This window comes from Chiloscyllium plagiosum, unplaced genomic scaffold (assembly GCF_037043375.1).
Source record: "Chiloscyllium plagiosum isolate Xiang-an unplaced genomic scaffold, Cpla_swu_hap1 HiC_scaffold_3, whole genome shotgun sequence".
Lineage (NCBI taxonomy): Eukaryota > Metazoa > Chordata > Chondrichthyes > Orectolobiformes > Hemiscylliidae > Chiloscyllium > Chiloscyllium plagiosum.
The window spans coordinates 47,080,691-47,095,184 of record NW_028270141.1 but is presented as its reverse complement, the minus strand read 5'-3'; the positions used below and the strand labels follow the sequence as shown (position 1 = coordinate 47,095,184).

Here is a 14,494-nt window from a genome sequence, read left to right as displayed (position 1 = left end):
TTGCAGGTGCACAATATGAATGCAGTGGCACCACATATGTTACAAGTAACAAACATAACCTGTGGTAAATTTGGGCCCAGGTAATACTATAACAAGAAAAGTATTTGATATTCACTGATGCAGTTCTGTATTGTTCAGAACTTGTAGATTACTTCCTTAAAGTTGGTTTCCCTGCTTCACTGTATTGATTTTTCTCTGTCATTCACAGATATTGCTCAAGGAGTTTGAGACACGAAAGCCACAGCATGAACAGTTGAAAACGGCAGCCGATGGCATTTTGCGTCAATCAGATGACCCTGCTGTGGCTAGTGGCGTTGTGAGCAATCAGCTGGCTACCGTCACACAAAAATGGGACAACCTGACAGGGCAGCTGGTTGACCGGTCCAACCTCATCGATCAGGCCATCGACAAAAGCAGCAGGTACCAGAGTTTAGTGCGGGACCTCTCAGCCAGGCTGAACATCTTAGAAACTAAGCTGGCTGATCAACCGGCCATTGGGTCCCAACCCGAAGCCGTGAAATCCCAGCTGGAAGCAGCCAGTGAAATCCGGTCGGAGTTGAAGCGGGAGGAAAAGTCAGTGCAGGAGGCCCAGAGGATCTGTGAGGAGATCTCAGCCCTCGTTGGTGAACAATACCTGAAGGCCGAGCTTAGCAGACAGTTGGACAATGTTTTGAAACCCTACCGAGATCTAGAAGAAAGAGCAGGTGAGTGGGGATGTCTGAGAATTCATGAAACAAGGAATGCTTGTTGCTGGAAAACATTCAAGCTCACTTTGTCAATGGTTCTACAAGTTACAAATAATACAAATCTGAAATTACAACAAAGTACTGCAAGGATAGAGCATTTGAGTAAAAGCAAGTTAACAATTTAATCTGAATTACAGTGATGCAAGAACATGTCTGGCGTATTTATCTATATTTATATCATGCTTGGTCAACCCTTTCACTCAAGCAGCTTCTGATTTATGTTGATCTGTTTCAATTTCCTTTATACTTCAGAAGTTAATGTAGAGTAGAGCCAAAATTCGTCCCTATATTTTATGTAATTGCCAATTTGAACTTTTCTATGTTGCAAGTTCACACTGGTGGACCCAAAAATCATATACGGTGGTTTCTTTGCACAGAGACCAGAAGAAAAGCTTATAGGTTTAATGACCAGTTGACCTGTATAAATTTTAAAATAGGAGAATTAATGATTTATAATGTATTTGGAAAGAAAAAAAATCAGGAGAGACAATATAACTTTAAAAGTGCAATTTCAAAAGAGAAATATAAATGGAGTCCTGGATGTGCATAAATCTTTAGAGTAGAGTAGTTTTCATTTGTCATTTCTTTCATGTACAACTACACAGTAAAAATAAGTCAGAGTTCCTCCAGTACCAAGGGTGCTACATGGACATCACAAACTACGCAATCGTACACGGCATAAAGTGCATAAGAAATGCAAAACACGCTAGTTACAGTGTAACAGAGGAGTGATGAATAATAGACGTTTTTCTAGCAGCAATACGAAAGAATTTCAAATGGGAAAGAATCTGATTATAATGTGTTAAGGAGCCTGATGGCTTGGGGGAAGAAACTGTTGCAGAGTCTGACTGTGAGAAACAGTAAGCTTTGGTATCTTCTGCCAGGTGGCAGGAGGGAGAAGAGTTTGAGTGAGGGGTGTGTGGGGTCTTCCACAATTCTTTTAGCCTTTCGGATGCAACGTGTGGAGTAAGTGTCTGTAATGGAGAGAGGAGAGACCCCGATGATCGTCTCAGCTGTCCTCACTATCCATTGTAGGGTCTTACGATCCAAGATGGTGCAGTTCCTGATCCAGACAGTGATGCAGCAGTTCAGGGTACTCTCAATGAACCTTCTGTAGAATATGGTGAGGATTTGGAGGTGGGCTTTCCTCAGCCTGCGCAGAAAATAGTTATTTGTGTATTTGTGTGAAGGTGTTATTTGTGGATAGCAAGTTTTTGCCACCATTTCTCTCAAGGTCCAAGCATCTGCCTGATCCAAATTGATAGAGAAACAACCACAAGTGAGTCTTAACAAGAAGGTCCTCTAGTTTTAAACTTTTTTTAAAAATTCAGTCATGGAATATGTGGGCAGCGGTGGCTGGGCCACTATTTATTGCCCTTTTCTATTTACTTGCCAATGCAAAGGTGGTGGTGAGCTGCTTTTTTGAACGACTGCAGTCCATGTATTGTAGATTGGCATGTAAGTTCTTTTCGGGAGGGAGTTCCAGGATTTTGACTCAGCAACACTGAAGAAACGGTGATATATTTCCAAGTCAGGATAGTGAGCGGCTTGGAAGGGAACTTGATGGTGGTGATGCTCCTATGTATCTGTTGCCCTTGTCTTTCTAGACTGGTGGTTGTGGGTTTGGAAGGTGCTGGCTGGGATCCAAACTGGGCATCAGTGAGTAGATTATTCCATGATGTAGTTTATTACATTATAATTTTATGATCCAAGCTAACAATAATAAAGGAAGAGTCAGATATTGCATGGAAACTTGTTTTTGAAGTTTGGTTATCTCTGTGTAGTACAACTTAACGTAAACAGGAAAAATTAAGAGTAAACCCTTTGCCTTGCAATATTCTTGAAAGACAATCAATCCCAGTGAAAGATCACTCCTATCTTAACTGTTTAACTTACTTAATAGATGAGATTGTAACCATTTCCTTTTGGCAATGTTCTATATATTTAGCTGATGTGTTTCTCTCTATTAGTGTCTCCTTCAGAAATACACAGAAATCGGCTACTTCACTGACAATTCCTAATTGAATTTGAAGAAAAACCCTGTTTAATTAAACTGCTGAATAGTTATAGGGCTTCTTTCCAGCTCTGAAAATCTTAATTACCGCAAACTAAACTGCCAGTCTGTGGTATGAATTTGCTCTTCTCAAGTGAATCCTGATTATGGTCCCAGTCTGTCTTTCTGTATGTCATGAAACGTTCAACATTGTAAACGTTTCACAATTTAACTCCCCAGGTAGTTTATTCAGTAATTTAGCTTAAATCACATGCTTTCTTGGAAATTAGGTTTGAACTCATTAAAAATTACTTTCTCATCTTTTTAAAAGAAACAAGTCACCTTTGCAGGACTGAAGGCTGAAATCAATTTCTTATGCTTACTTTAAATTCAGAATTCCCAAATATTATGATATATTATAAACTTTTAACACAATTAGGTTCAAGTTACACCAGCTTGGTACACACTGTGCCTAGGATTCAGGAGACCTTTGGATACAGGTCTGCGCTCCAAAATATCCAAGGATGTTCTGCCTTATCTCCTTCCAAACTTATCTGACATCATCAGGCTGATTGAAGCTTAATACAGTCTCCAATATTAACTTTTTCAGAACCATTAACTTTTACAACACTGCTTAAAGCAACATTTGGAATTTGGCTTTATAAACAGGGGAGTACAACATGAAAGCAAAGATGTTATGCTTTACGAAGCATGAATTAGGCCTCAGCTGAAGTATCATGTTCAATTTTGCACAACACCCTATAGGAAGGATGTTAAGGCCTTGTAAATCTCTTCTGCCCTATTTGCTAAAAAGGTATTGGGTGAGGGATTTCAGTTTTCTGGAGAGGCGAGAGACGTTGGGAATGTTGTCTGTGGAGCAGAGGAAGAATGCTCAAAATTATCAGGTGTTTTAATAACATAAATAGGAAGAAACTGGCAAGAGAGTTGGTAACCAGAGTTATTTAACGTTATTGGAAAGAACTAATTAGATGGGCAGGTGCCAGTTGATTTATTTTAATACAGTGAGTTTAATCTGGGATGCACTGTGCAAAAGAACTAGTGCTAACTTTCCAAATAGAATTGAATTATGATTCAAAAGAAACTTAAATAGCAGGGCCATGTAGGAAAACAGGAGTGTAACTAGTTTGGTAGCTCTTTCAAAGAATTGGCACAGGTCTGATGAGCCAAAGGCCTCCTCCTGCACAGTCCTATTCTATTTGGTCCGCAGAATCAATTCATGTCCTAAAGTAATGCTTTTTCTTTCTTGTTTTGGTAAAGGAAATCAAGTCCGTCAGCTACAGTCAGCACTTGCTAATTCCGAGCAATTTCAACAGATGTTCGATGATTTTAAGGCCTGGATGGATGGAAAGTGCAGTGAACAAGACCAAAGGCCTCCCATATCTGCCAAGCTGGAGCGCCTGCATTTGCTGGTTGATGAGCAGGCAGAGTTTCAGAAATCCTTGGCCCAGAAAGCTGGGTCCTACGAGATGATCCTAGTGGAAGGTGAGGCTCTCCTGCAGAATATGCAGCCCAGTGCCGAGAAAACAGCCTTACAGGGTCGCCTGGGAACACTCCGGGCTGACTGGGAAGAACTAGCTAAGCAGGTAGAAGCCAGACAGGAGAAACTGAGGGACTGTTCCCAGAAAGCCGAAAAGTATAGGGAATGTGTTGAGCACCTGCTACCGTGGATACAAGAGTTCGAAGAAAAGGCTTCTCAGGTACAAGTCTGCAGCAACGCTGCAGAAATTGAATCTTCATTGGCAAACATTAAAGGTTTACAGAATGATGTGGATAAACATCGAAGGGCAATAGATTCTCTAAATAATGCTGCCGACAGCTTGATTGAAGCTAGCGAGGCTGATCAGCAAGATATCCAAAGCGAGAAGGCTTCAGTCAATCAAAAGGTTGATCTGATTAATAAACAGCTCCACCTGAAAGTCAGTTCTCTGGATGAGATGGCAAAATGTATGAAGGAGTTTCAGAATTCTCTCAAAGATGCGAAGAAGCAAATTGATGGAGCTAAGCAGCAACTTGAACTCCATGATGCCCTTGGACCCCAGGCATATACTAATAAATATCTGACCAACATGAATGCCCAGCAGAAGGCTCTTCAGGCTTTGACATCGCAAGTGGAGAATGTCAAATGCCTTGCTCAGAGATTGGCTGCTGCTCCCTCGCATAGTGCTGGGACATCTTTGATCCTGCAGCAAGCCAATTCTTTACAGGACGATTATGCATCAGTGAGCCAGAAAGTACATGAGAAATGCTCCTTCTTGGAGACCAAGCTCCAAGGCATTGGGCAGTTTCAGAACACTATCCGGGAGATGTTTTCCTTATTTGCCGACCTTGATGATGAATTGGACAGCATGGCTCCTGTGGGAAGGGATCTGATCTGTCTGCAAGCACAGAAGACTGGCACCCAGGATTTCATCATCAAACTGCAGGAACTAACAATGAGCATTGAAGGTGCGAAGAAAGAGGGCAAGCAGATGCTGGAGTCAGCAAGTTCTCCAGATTTACTGGGGTTAAAGAGGGATTTAGACGCTTTAAGTAAACAGTGCAATAAACTGCTGGACAGGGCAATGATCAGAAAAGAGCAAGTGGAAACCAATCTTGCTCGGGTTGAGGAATTCAACAGTAAATGCAAGACGTTTAGCAAGTTGATGACAGTCGCTGAGGAGCATGAAGAGAGTCAGGGCAGTGTTGGAACAGAAACAGATGTCATCAACCAACAACTGGAATCATTCAAGGTATGTGTACTCTCTCAGTCTATACATTGGTTTCATAGCCAGTTAGTTGTCCAATTTATTGTAGGTTCATTTGGTATCATGGTGTCCTGGGATCCTTAATTGTGTTGCAGTGTTGCACAAATTCAATTTCTTGTTGATGCAATGTCTCCAAGTTGAGTCAGATGGCTGTTATGGCTACACCATTACTGAGTGGATATGGTAGTTTTTGAAATAAAAACCTCTTTTCCTGTTGAATCTGAGGTAGGAATACCATCATATTAATGAATACACTATCAGGTGAATAACCTATGTGTTTGTGAGAGATAGTACCAGTAAAATCTCTTCCAAATTCAGTCAAAGGTGAATCTGCCTCAGTTGTATTTGTTTCCAAAACCAAGATTTCTATGTCCTGATCACAGTAAGTGGCATGGATCAGCTTCTTGAGGAACTTGCGTTGAGTCATTTAGGTTTTGCTCAGCTGATCTCACCCAACAACATTCCCTCTCCCCCTCATCCAGGTTCTTTTCTCTAATTTTATATGCTTTCCTTTCATATTCAGGTCAGGACATAAGGGGGTGAGAATTAGAAATGTACGTCCCTTGATGTCCTCTGGCTATTCCAGCTCACTTAGTTTTGTTCATGTGTGAGCTTAAAGTGCCTGTGGGACCATTCCTCCATAAAGGAAGCTATCCTTGTATTCGGAAATGTACTCAGTCTCTGGTGAAAAGTGGGATTCGGGGACTAAAATATTAGCAAGATTAAAATTTGCTTAATTGACAGAAAACAGGGGAGTAGAACAAAAGAATATTTTCAGATTGGTGTGCAACTTTTACGGGGGGGTACAGTTGTGGTCAGCATTTAGACCTCCACTCTTTATAATTTGGTTGAGGGAATTGAATGTAACATGTTCAGGTTTGCTAACGATGCAAAGTTAGGTGGAAAAGTAACTGAAGAAAAATTCACGGAGATGGTGTAGGTTGGGTGAGTGGGAACAAACTTAGCAGATGCAGTAATAACATGGAAAAGTGTGAAATTATCCTCTTAGCATGATTTTTTTAAAAAACATATTATTGAATAGTGAGAAACTGGGAAATGTTTACATTCGGGGGAGCTGGGTATCCTGGTGTAAGAATCACAGCAAGTAACGTTCAGGTAAATAAACAAGTATGAAAGTATATATTATGTACACTTCTGTTAGATAGGGATTGGAGTAGATGAAAGATAGCTTACTGCAATTAAATAAGACATTGATGAGACCGCACATGGAGTAATGTGTGCAATTTTAATTTCCTTATCCAAGGAAGGACATAGCTCATTTAAAGGGAAATTAACAAGGGTTTATGAGATTGGTTCCCAGGATTGTAGATTGACCTCAGTGGATATACTAAATAAACTAGGCCGATAACTCCTGGAGTTCCGAAGAACGAGAGGCGATCTCACTTAAACACAAAATATTTCAGATGTTTGACAGGATAGATGCTGATAAAATATTTCTGTTGGCTAGGGAATCTAGAGTTTGTAGTTTTCGAATTAAAGATCAGATATTTGAAACTGAAGCGAGGAGAAACTTTTTGTTGCTAGATATTTTTGCGAGGTTGGTAATGCAGAGCCCCTGGCTAATCTTCTATGACACGAGTTTGAATCCACCATGGCAGATGCTAAAATTTGAATTTAACAAATAATCTGGAATAAAAAGCTTGCCTTGTGGTGATCATGTAACCATGTCGATTGTTGTAAAAACCCATCTGATTTACTAATGTCCTTTAGGAAAGGGAATTTGCAATCATTATCAGATTTGGCCTAAGTGTGATTCCAGATCAATAGCGATGTGGCTAACTGCTAATTTGGGTGATCAATAAATGCTAGCCTAGCTGGTGATGCCCACATCCCAAGAAAAGGTTTGAGTACTATGGCAATAAAGAGGTGTGGGATTACTGCAGAAAGACAGAGTTGAGGCACCAGATTAACCATGATCTTCTTGAATGGTGAAGCAGTATTGAAGGGCTGAATGGTTCCCTCTAACATTTGTTTGTTATAATCTCATGGATGAGATGTGAGAAGCACTAAACTTCTAATCTGTGTAGTTTAGTTTACAGACCAGGATGTTCTTGCTTAATAACACATCAAAAGTGTTATTCTGCGAACTCCTTTGCTTCCGTTTCAGTTTGTTTGTACATCATAGAGTGAGATAGCATGGAAACAGACATTCCAATCTGACCCAATTCCACTTGCCAGCATTTGGCCCATATCCCTCCAAACACTTCCTATTCATACACCTATCCAGGTGCCTTTTAAATATTATAATTGTACCAGCCTCGACCACTTCCTCTGGCAGTTCATTCCATATAAGCACCACTCTCTGCATGAAAAAGATACCCCTCAGGTCCTATTTAAATCTTTCCCCGCAACTCCACTTTTAAGAAACTGCACCTGCACCCCTCGATCTCTTTGTTCGGCAACACTCCCTAGGGCTCTACCATTACTGTATAAGTTGTGCCCTAGTTTGCCTTATCAAAATGCAATACCTCACTTTTATCTAAATTAAACTCCATCTGCCACTCCTCAGCCAACTAGCCCAACTGATAAAGGTCATCTGAAATGATCGTCTTCCCTATCCACTACACCACTTATTCTGGTGTCATCTGCAAACTTACTGCTGTAACTTTCCTTCATATATTTGTATCCAGATCATTTATACAAAATTACAAAAAGCTAAGGACCCAACACCAATCCTTGTGGCACAGCACTGGTCACAAGCCTCCAGTCCAAGTACAACCCTCCACCATCACCCTCTCTCTCCTACCTTCAAGCCAATTTGTATCCAATTGGCTAACTTCCTCAGATCCCATGTTATCTAACCTTATTAACAAGCCTATCATGCAGGACCATGTTGAACACTTTGCTAATGTTGATATGGACACATCTACCGCTCTGCCTTTATCATTCTTCTTTGACAACTCTTCAAAAAGCTTAATCAAGTTAGTGAGAGATGATTTCTCATGCACAAAGCCTTGCTGACTATCCCTAATCAGTCCTTGCCTTTTCAAATGCATGTAAATCCTATCCCTCAGAATCCGTCCCAACAATTTACCCAACGCTGACGTAAGGCTCACTGAGCTATAATTCCCTGGCTTTTCCTTACAGCCTTTCTTAAATAATGACACCTTCCAGTTTTCTGACACCTCACGTGGTGATACCAGTCTCTCAGCAAGGGGCCTAGCAATCTCCTCCCTAGCTTCACAAAGTGCCTGTAAACACCTGATCAGTTCCCAGGGATTTACCTACCTTTCTGCGTTTTAAGACCTCCAGCATCTCGTCTTCTGTAATAGAGTCATGGAGTCATAGAGATGTACAGCATGGAAACAGATCCTTCGGTCCAACTCGTCCATGCCTACCAGATATCCCAAGATAATCTAGTCCCACTTGCCAGCATTTGGCCATTTCCCCCTAAACCTTGCCTATTCATATCCCCATCCAGATGCCTTTAAATGTTGTAATTGTCCCAGCCTCCACCACTTCCTCTGGCAGCTCATTCCATACATGCACCACCCTCTGCATGAAAACATTGCCCCTTGGATCTCTTTTATAACTTTCTCCTCTCACCCTAAACCTGTGCCCTCTAGTTCTGGATTCCCCCACCCCAGGAAAAAGATCTTGTCTATTTATCCTATCCATGCCCCTCATGATTTTGTAACCCTCTATAAGGTCACCCCTCAGCCTCCATTCTTTTCAAAACATCACGGTTTCCCCAAGTTCTCTAGCTTCCATGTCTTTCTTCACCATAAGTACTGATGCAAAATATTTTTTAGTAACGCAGTCACTTTCTGTGATTCCACACATAAATGGCCACATGAATTGTTAATGGCCCTATTCTCTCCCTAGTTACTCTTTTGCCCTTTATATATATATATATATATATCTCCTTAATGTTATTCACCAAAGATATCTCCTGTCCCCTTTTTCCCCTCCTGATTTCACTCTTAAGTGTACTCCTAATGCCCTTCTCCGCTTCTAGGGATTCACTCAATCCCAGCTGTCTCTACTTGACATATGCTTCCTTCTTTTTCTTGACCAGCACCTCAACGTCTGTAATCATCCAGCATTCCCTGCACCTACCAGCCTTGCCCTTCACACTAACAGGAACATACTGTGTCAGAATTCTTGTTACCTTATGTTTGAAGGCCTTCCACTTCCCAACCATCCCTTTACCTGTGAATACGCTCTCCCGATCAACTTTTGAATGTTCCTGCCTAATACTGTCAAAATTAGCCTTACTTCAATTTAGAACCTTAACATTTTGATCAATGCTCTCCTTTTCCATAACTATTTTGAAATTAATAGAATTATGATCACTTGCCTCAAAGTGCTCCCCCAGGGACACCTCAGTCACTTGTCCTGCTTTATTTCACAACAAAAAGTCAACTATTGCTCCTTCTATAATAGGTACATCCATATATTGAATAAGCGAGAGTTCTTGTACACACTTAACAATTTTTTCCCCATACAAGCCCTGGACTCTATACAATCCTAGTCTACATTTGGAAAGTTAAGATCCCCTACCATTACAACCCTATTTTTCTTAAAGATATCTGAGAGTTCCATATATATTTGCTTCTCAATTGCCCACTGATTATTATTATTTAATTAATAATATTTATTAATTTTCTGCATATGTGACTGCACCTAGTAAAATTAAAGAACTCCAGTCATATACTTCTACCTCAGTGACTTTTTCACTAAGACTTTCTGACCAGCAATGAACTCATAATGAAATAACATTTCATGCCTCATGACTCATCTTCACTTTATCTTGCTTTTCTTTTACCTTGCCATTGACATCCGGCTTAAGTCAACAAAACCTTGTCCTAGAAACCTGTTCAAACACTTTACAACAGGTTGTGCACTACACAAGTTGACTGAGAGATTATTCTGTAACAGAACAAAACAATTACCGAGCCTTTGTCAAAAAGAAACATAGATATTACTGCCCAGTTTTTTTCCCCTTCCACTTCAAACAAAAAATTCAATAACTACTCATGGTTTTCTTATGTTTGACCATGGACATTTGCTGTTATCACAGAATGAATTGGTTGAGCAAAGTGAGACAACATCTTTTGTTCCTATTTTTATACTCCATTTCCCTTTGAAATGAAGACCAATATTCCATTTACCTTCCATATGACCTGCTGAATTTGTGAATCAAGGCAGTATGTGACTGTGTATGGTATTAAGGAGTACTAGCAAAACTGAAATCAATAGGAATCAGAGGGAGATCTCTGCTGGCTGGTGTCATACCTTGCACAATGGTGGATAGCTGTAGTGGTTGCAGGTCAATCATTTCTGCCGCAGGACATCTCTGCGGAGTTCCTCAGGGTGATGTCCTAGGCCCAATCGCCTTCTACTGCTTCATCAATCACCTTCATAGAGTCATACAGCACTGAAACAAACCCTTCAGTCCAACCTTTCCATGCTGACCATAATCCCAAACTAACTTGTCCCACCTGTCTGCATTTGGCCCATATCCCTCCAAACATTTCTTACTCGTACTTACAGCTATTTCCTCATCCACCACTTATTCTGGAAGTTCATTCCACACATGAACATTCCCTGTGTAAATAAAATTGCCCATCATGTCTTTTTTAAATCTTTCTCTCTCACCTTAAAAATATGTCCCCTAGTCTTGAAATCTCCCACCATAGGGAAAAGACACCTGCCATTCACCTTATCTATACCACTACTGAAATTATAAGGTCACCCCTCAATCTCTTACGCTGCAGTGAAAAAAGTCCTATCCTATCCAGCCTTTGCGAGTAACTCAAGCCCCCCCATTCCCAGCAACATGCTGTTAATTTCTTCTGAACCCTCTCCAGCTTAATAATATGATTCCTATGTTCACCATTTGTGATACCTCAGATACTAAAGCAATCCACCTCCATATGCATCAAATGTCCCTAGAATTGTTGCTTTGTTCACGAGGGAGGATGCAGGAAAGACTGCTCCCATCAAAAGTAATGACAGGGGAATTTCTCTGTATCTCCAGAATCTGAAAACCCTGAAATGCTTTCAAAATAAATGGCAATATTGCAAAAGTAATATCAATCAATTGACCAAATAGAATCTCTAGATTACTTTGCAAGTTTGAAACTAAAATGTTTCTTAGGATCAGATTTACACTCCAGATGACTTTTATTTTGGGGGGAAGGTGAATTTCACTGTGTCTTATAAATGATGAGTTTTTAATGAGTTGGACGAGGGATAAATATTAGTCAGGATACTATGGAAGCCTCTCTACCTCAGATTTCTGTGGGATCTTTGGATGACAAGGGCTCACCAGAAAGGCTAGATGGGATAATATCGGCAAGTGAAAGGCAGCAATGGGTGTCAGTCTGGAGTTTTGTGCTTAAGATGTTGGAGTGGGAATGGAGCAGAATCTACAACCTGCTGAGTCAAAGGTGAGCCCCTGATCCATTGTGATACAGTAGGTCCCTGTAGTCAGCTCCTAAGCAGGGAAATACGGAATGAGTACTGATTGTTGGAGATCCTGTTCAGCTGTTCACTTTCTCAAACAAATCAAAACAGATGAGCTTCCTGTGTGTAAATTGACTGTTAGATTTGCTTACTTGACTTTGTTTCAGTAATGCTCCTATGAAGTTCCTTTGGATGTTTTACCACATCAATGGTGCAAGATGAAATTTAAGTGGTTTCCTGTTGGGCAGGTGGTTAGATTTTTGAAGTTAGTAATAGCACTACAGTGTTCGGAAAACAGCTGGTGTGACTATTTTTCATAAATGGATGACTGGCTTGGTTTCTTTCACTCTACTGTTGCCATGGGCCCCTCCAATGCACGAGTAATTTTCCAATATTCCACAGTCCAGCGTTTATACTGGGTGAACAACAATCTCCTCCATCTATCCATTATCTTCTTAGCCATTGTCTTCTAGCACAAAGTCTATTCCTTTACCGCTGACTCCATCCCTCTCCCTGTCAGAGGCGGAACCATACTGTTCACAACCTCAGTATTATATTTAACTTTACAAAATGAACTTCCAACCACACACCTGTGCCATTACTATTTCCACAACAGAAATATTGTCCAACACTGCCCTCACTTCAGTTCTGCTGAAACTCCATCCATGCCTCTGTTACCTCAAGACTTGCCTATTCAACTCACTCAAGGTTGACCTTCCAATTTGACCTTCCATAACCTTAAGTTCATCTAAAACTCTGCTTGGGTTCTTATTCACATGAAGTTACTTTTGCCATTATCCATCTACCCATTGTTTAAGCAGGAGTTATTTAAAATTCTCAGTCTTGGTTTTAAATCTGCATGACCAGGCCTCACGCTGTCTTTTTCACTCCCATAAATCTCCGAGATCTCTGTGCTTTTCGAGTTCTGTCCACAAGTGATTTCCAAAATTTTAGTTGTTCCTGCATTGGCATCAATGCCTTCAAGTGCCTTGGCTATACGCTCGGGAATTACCTCTGTATACTTATTTGCTTCTCTACCCCTTTTCCTTCTTTAAGATGCTTTTTAATATCTATCTCTTTGGCCATACTTGTCATCTAGTCTAGAATCACATTATGTGACTTGCTGTTAAATTTAATTTGACATTTCTGTCTTGTTCTGGATTAGTGGTGTTGGAAAAGCACAGCAGTTCAGGCAGCATCCGAGGAGCAGGAAAATTGACGTTTTGGGCAAAAGCCCTTCATCAGGAATACAGGCAGAGTACCTGAAGGGTGAAGAGATAAATGAGAGGAGGGTGGGGGTGGGGAGAAAGTAACATAGAGTACAATAGGTGAGTGGGGGTGGGGATGAAGGTGATATGTCAGAGAGGAGGGTGGAGTGGTTAGGTGGAAAAGAAGATAGGCAGGTCGGACAAGTCATGGGGACAGTGCTGAGCTGAAAGTTTGGAACTGGGGTGAGGTCTAGGAAGGGGAACTGAGGAAACTGTTGAAGTCCACATTGATGCCCTGGGGTTGAAGTGTTCCGAAGCGGAAGATGAGGCGTTCTTCCTCCAGGTGTCGGGTGGTGAGGGAGCGGCGATGAAGGAGGCCCAGGACCTCCATGTCCTCAGCAGAGTGGGAGGGGGAGTTGAAATGTTGGGCCACAGGGCGGTGTGGTTGATTGGTGCGGGTGTCCCAGAGATGTTCCCTAAAGCGCTCTGCTAGGAGGCGTCCAGTCTCCCCAATGTAGAGGAGACCACATCGGGAGCAACGGATACAATAAATGATATTGGTGGATGTGCAGATAAAACTTTGATGGATGTGGAAGGCTCCTTTAGGGCCTTGGATGGAGGTGAGGGAGGAGGTGTGGGCGCAGGTTTTGCAATTCCTGCGGTGGCAGGGGAAGGTGCCAGGAAGGGAGAGTGGGTTGTTGGGGAGCGTGGACCTGACCAGTTAGTCACGGAGGGAACGGTCTTTGTGGAAGGCGGAAAGGGGTGGGGAGGGAAATATATCCCTGGTGGTGGGGTCCGTTTGGAGGTGGAGGAAATGTCGGCGGATGATTTGGTGTATGTGAAGGTTGTAGGGTGAAAGGTGAGCACCAGGGGGTTCTGTCCTTGTTACGGTTGGAGGGGTGGGGTCTGAGGGCGGAAGTGCGGGATCTGGATGAGATGCGTTGGAGGGCACCTTTAACCATGTGGGAAGGAAAATTGCGGTCTCTAAAGAAGGAGGCCATCTGGTGTGTTCTGTGGTGGAACTGGTCCTCCTGGGAGCAGATACAGCAGAGGCGGAGGAATTGGGAATACGGGATGGCATTTTTGCAGGAGGTAGGGTGGGGAGAGGTGTAATCCAGGTAATCGGTGGGTTTGTAAAAAATGTTGGTGTCAAGTCGGTCGTCATTAATGGAGATGGAGAGGTCCAGGAAGGGGAGGGAGGTGTCAGAGATGATCCAGGTAAATTTAAGGTCAGGGTGGAATGTGTTGGTGAAGTTGATGAATTGCTCAACCTCCTCACAGGAGCACAAGGTGGCGCCAATGCAGTCATCAATGTGACGGAGGAAGAGGTGGGGAGTGGTGCCAGTGTAA

The 14,494-nt window shown here is 41.9% G+C and overlaps 1 protein-coding gene across 20 annotated transcripts in view; it reads left to right on the top strand.

The window, feature by feature from the left end:
• dst (dystonin) overlaps positions 1-14,494 on the top strand; it is a 617,802-nt gene that overhangs the window by 446,739 nt on the left and 156,569 nt on the right. For all 20 annotated transcript variants that reach the window (XM_087979186.1, XM_087979173.1, XM_087979215.1 and 17 more), the window contains 2 exons: positions 209-704; positions 4,018-5,489. In XM_087979186.1, the coding sequence (XP_087835312.1) occupies positions 209-704; positions 4,018-5,489 (1,968 nt within the window). The remainder of the gene's footprint in view (positions 1-208; positions 705-4,017; positions 5,490-14,494) is intronic.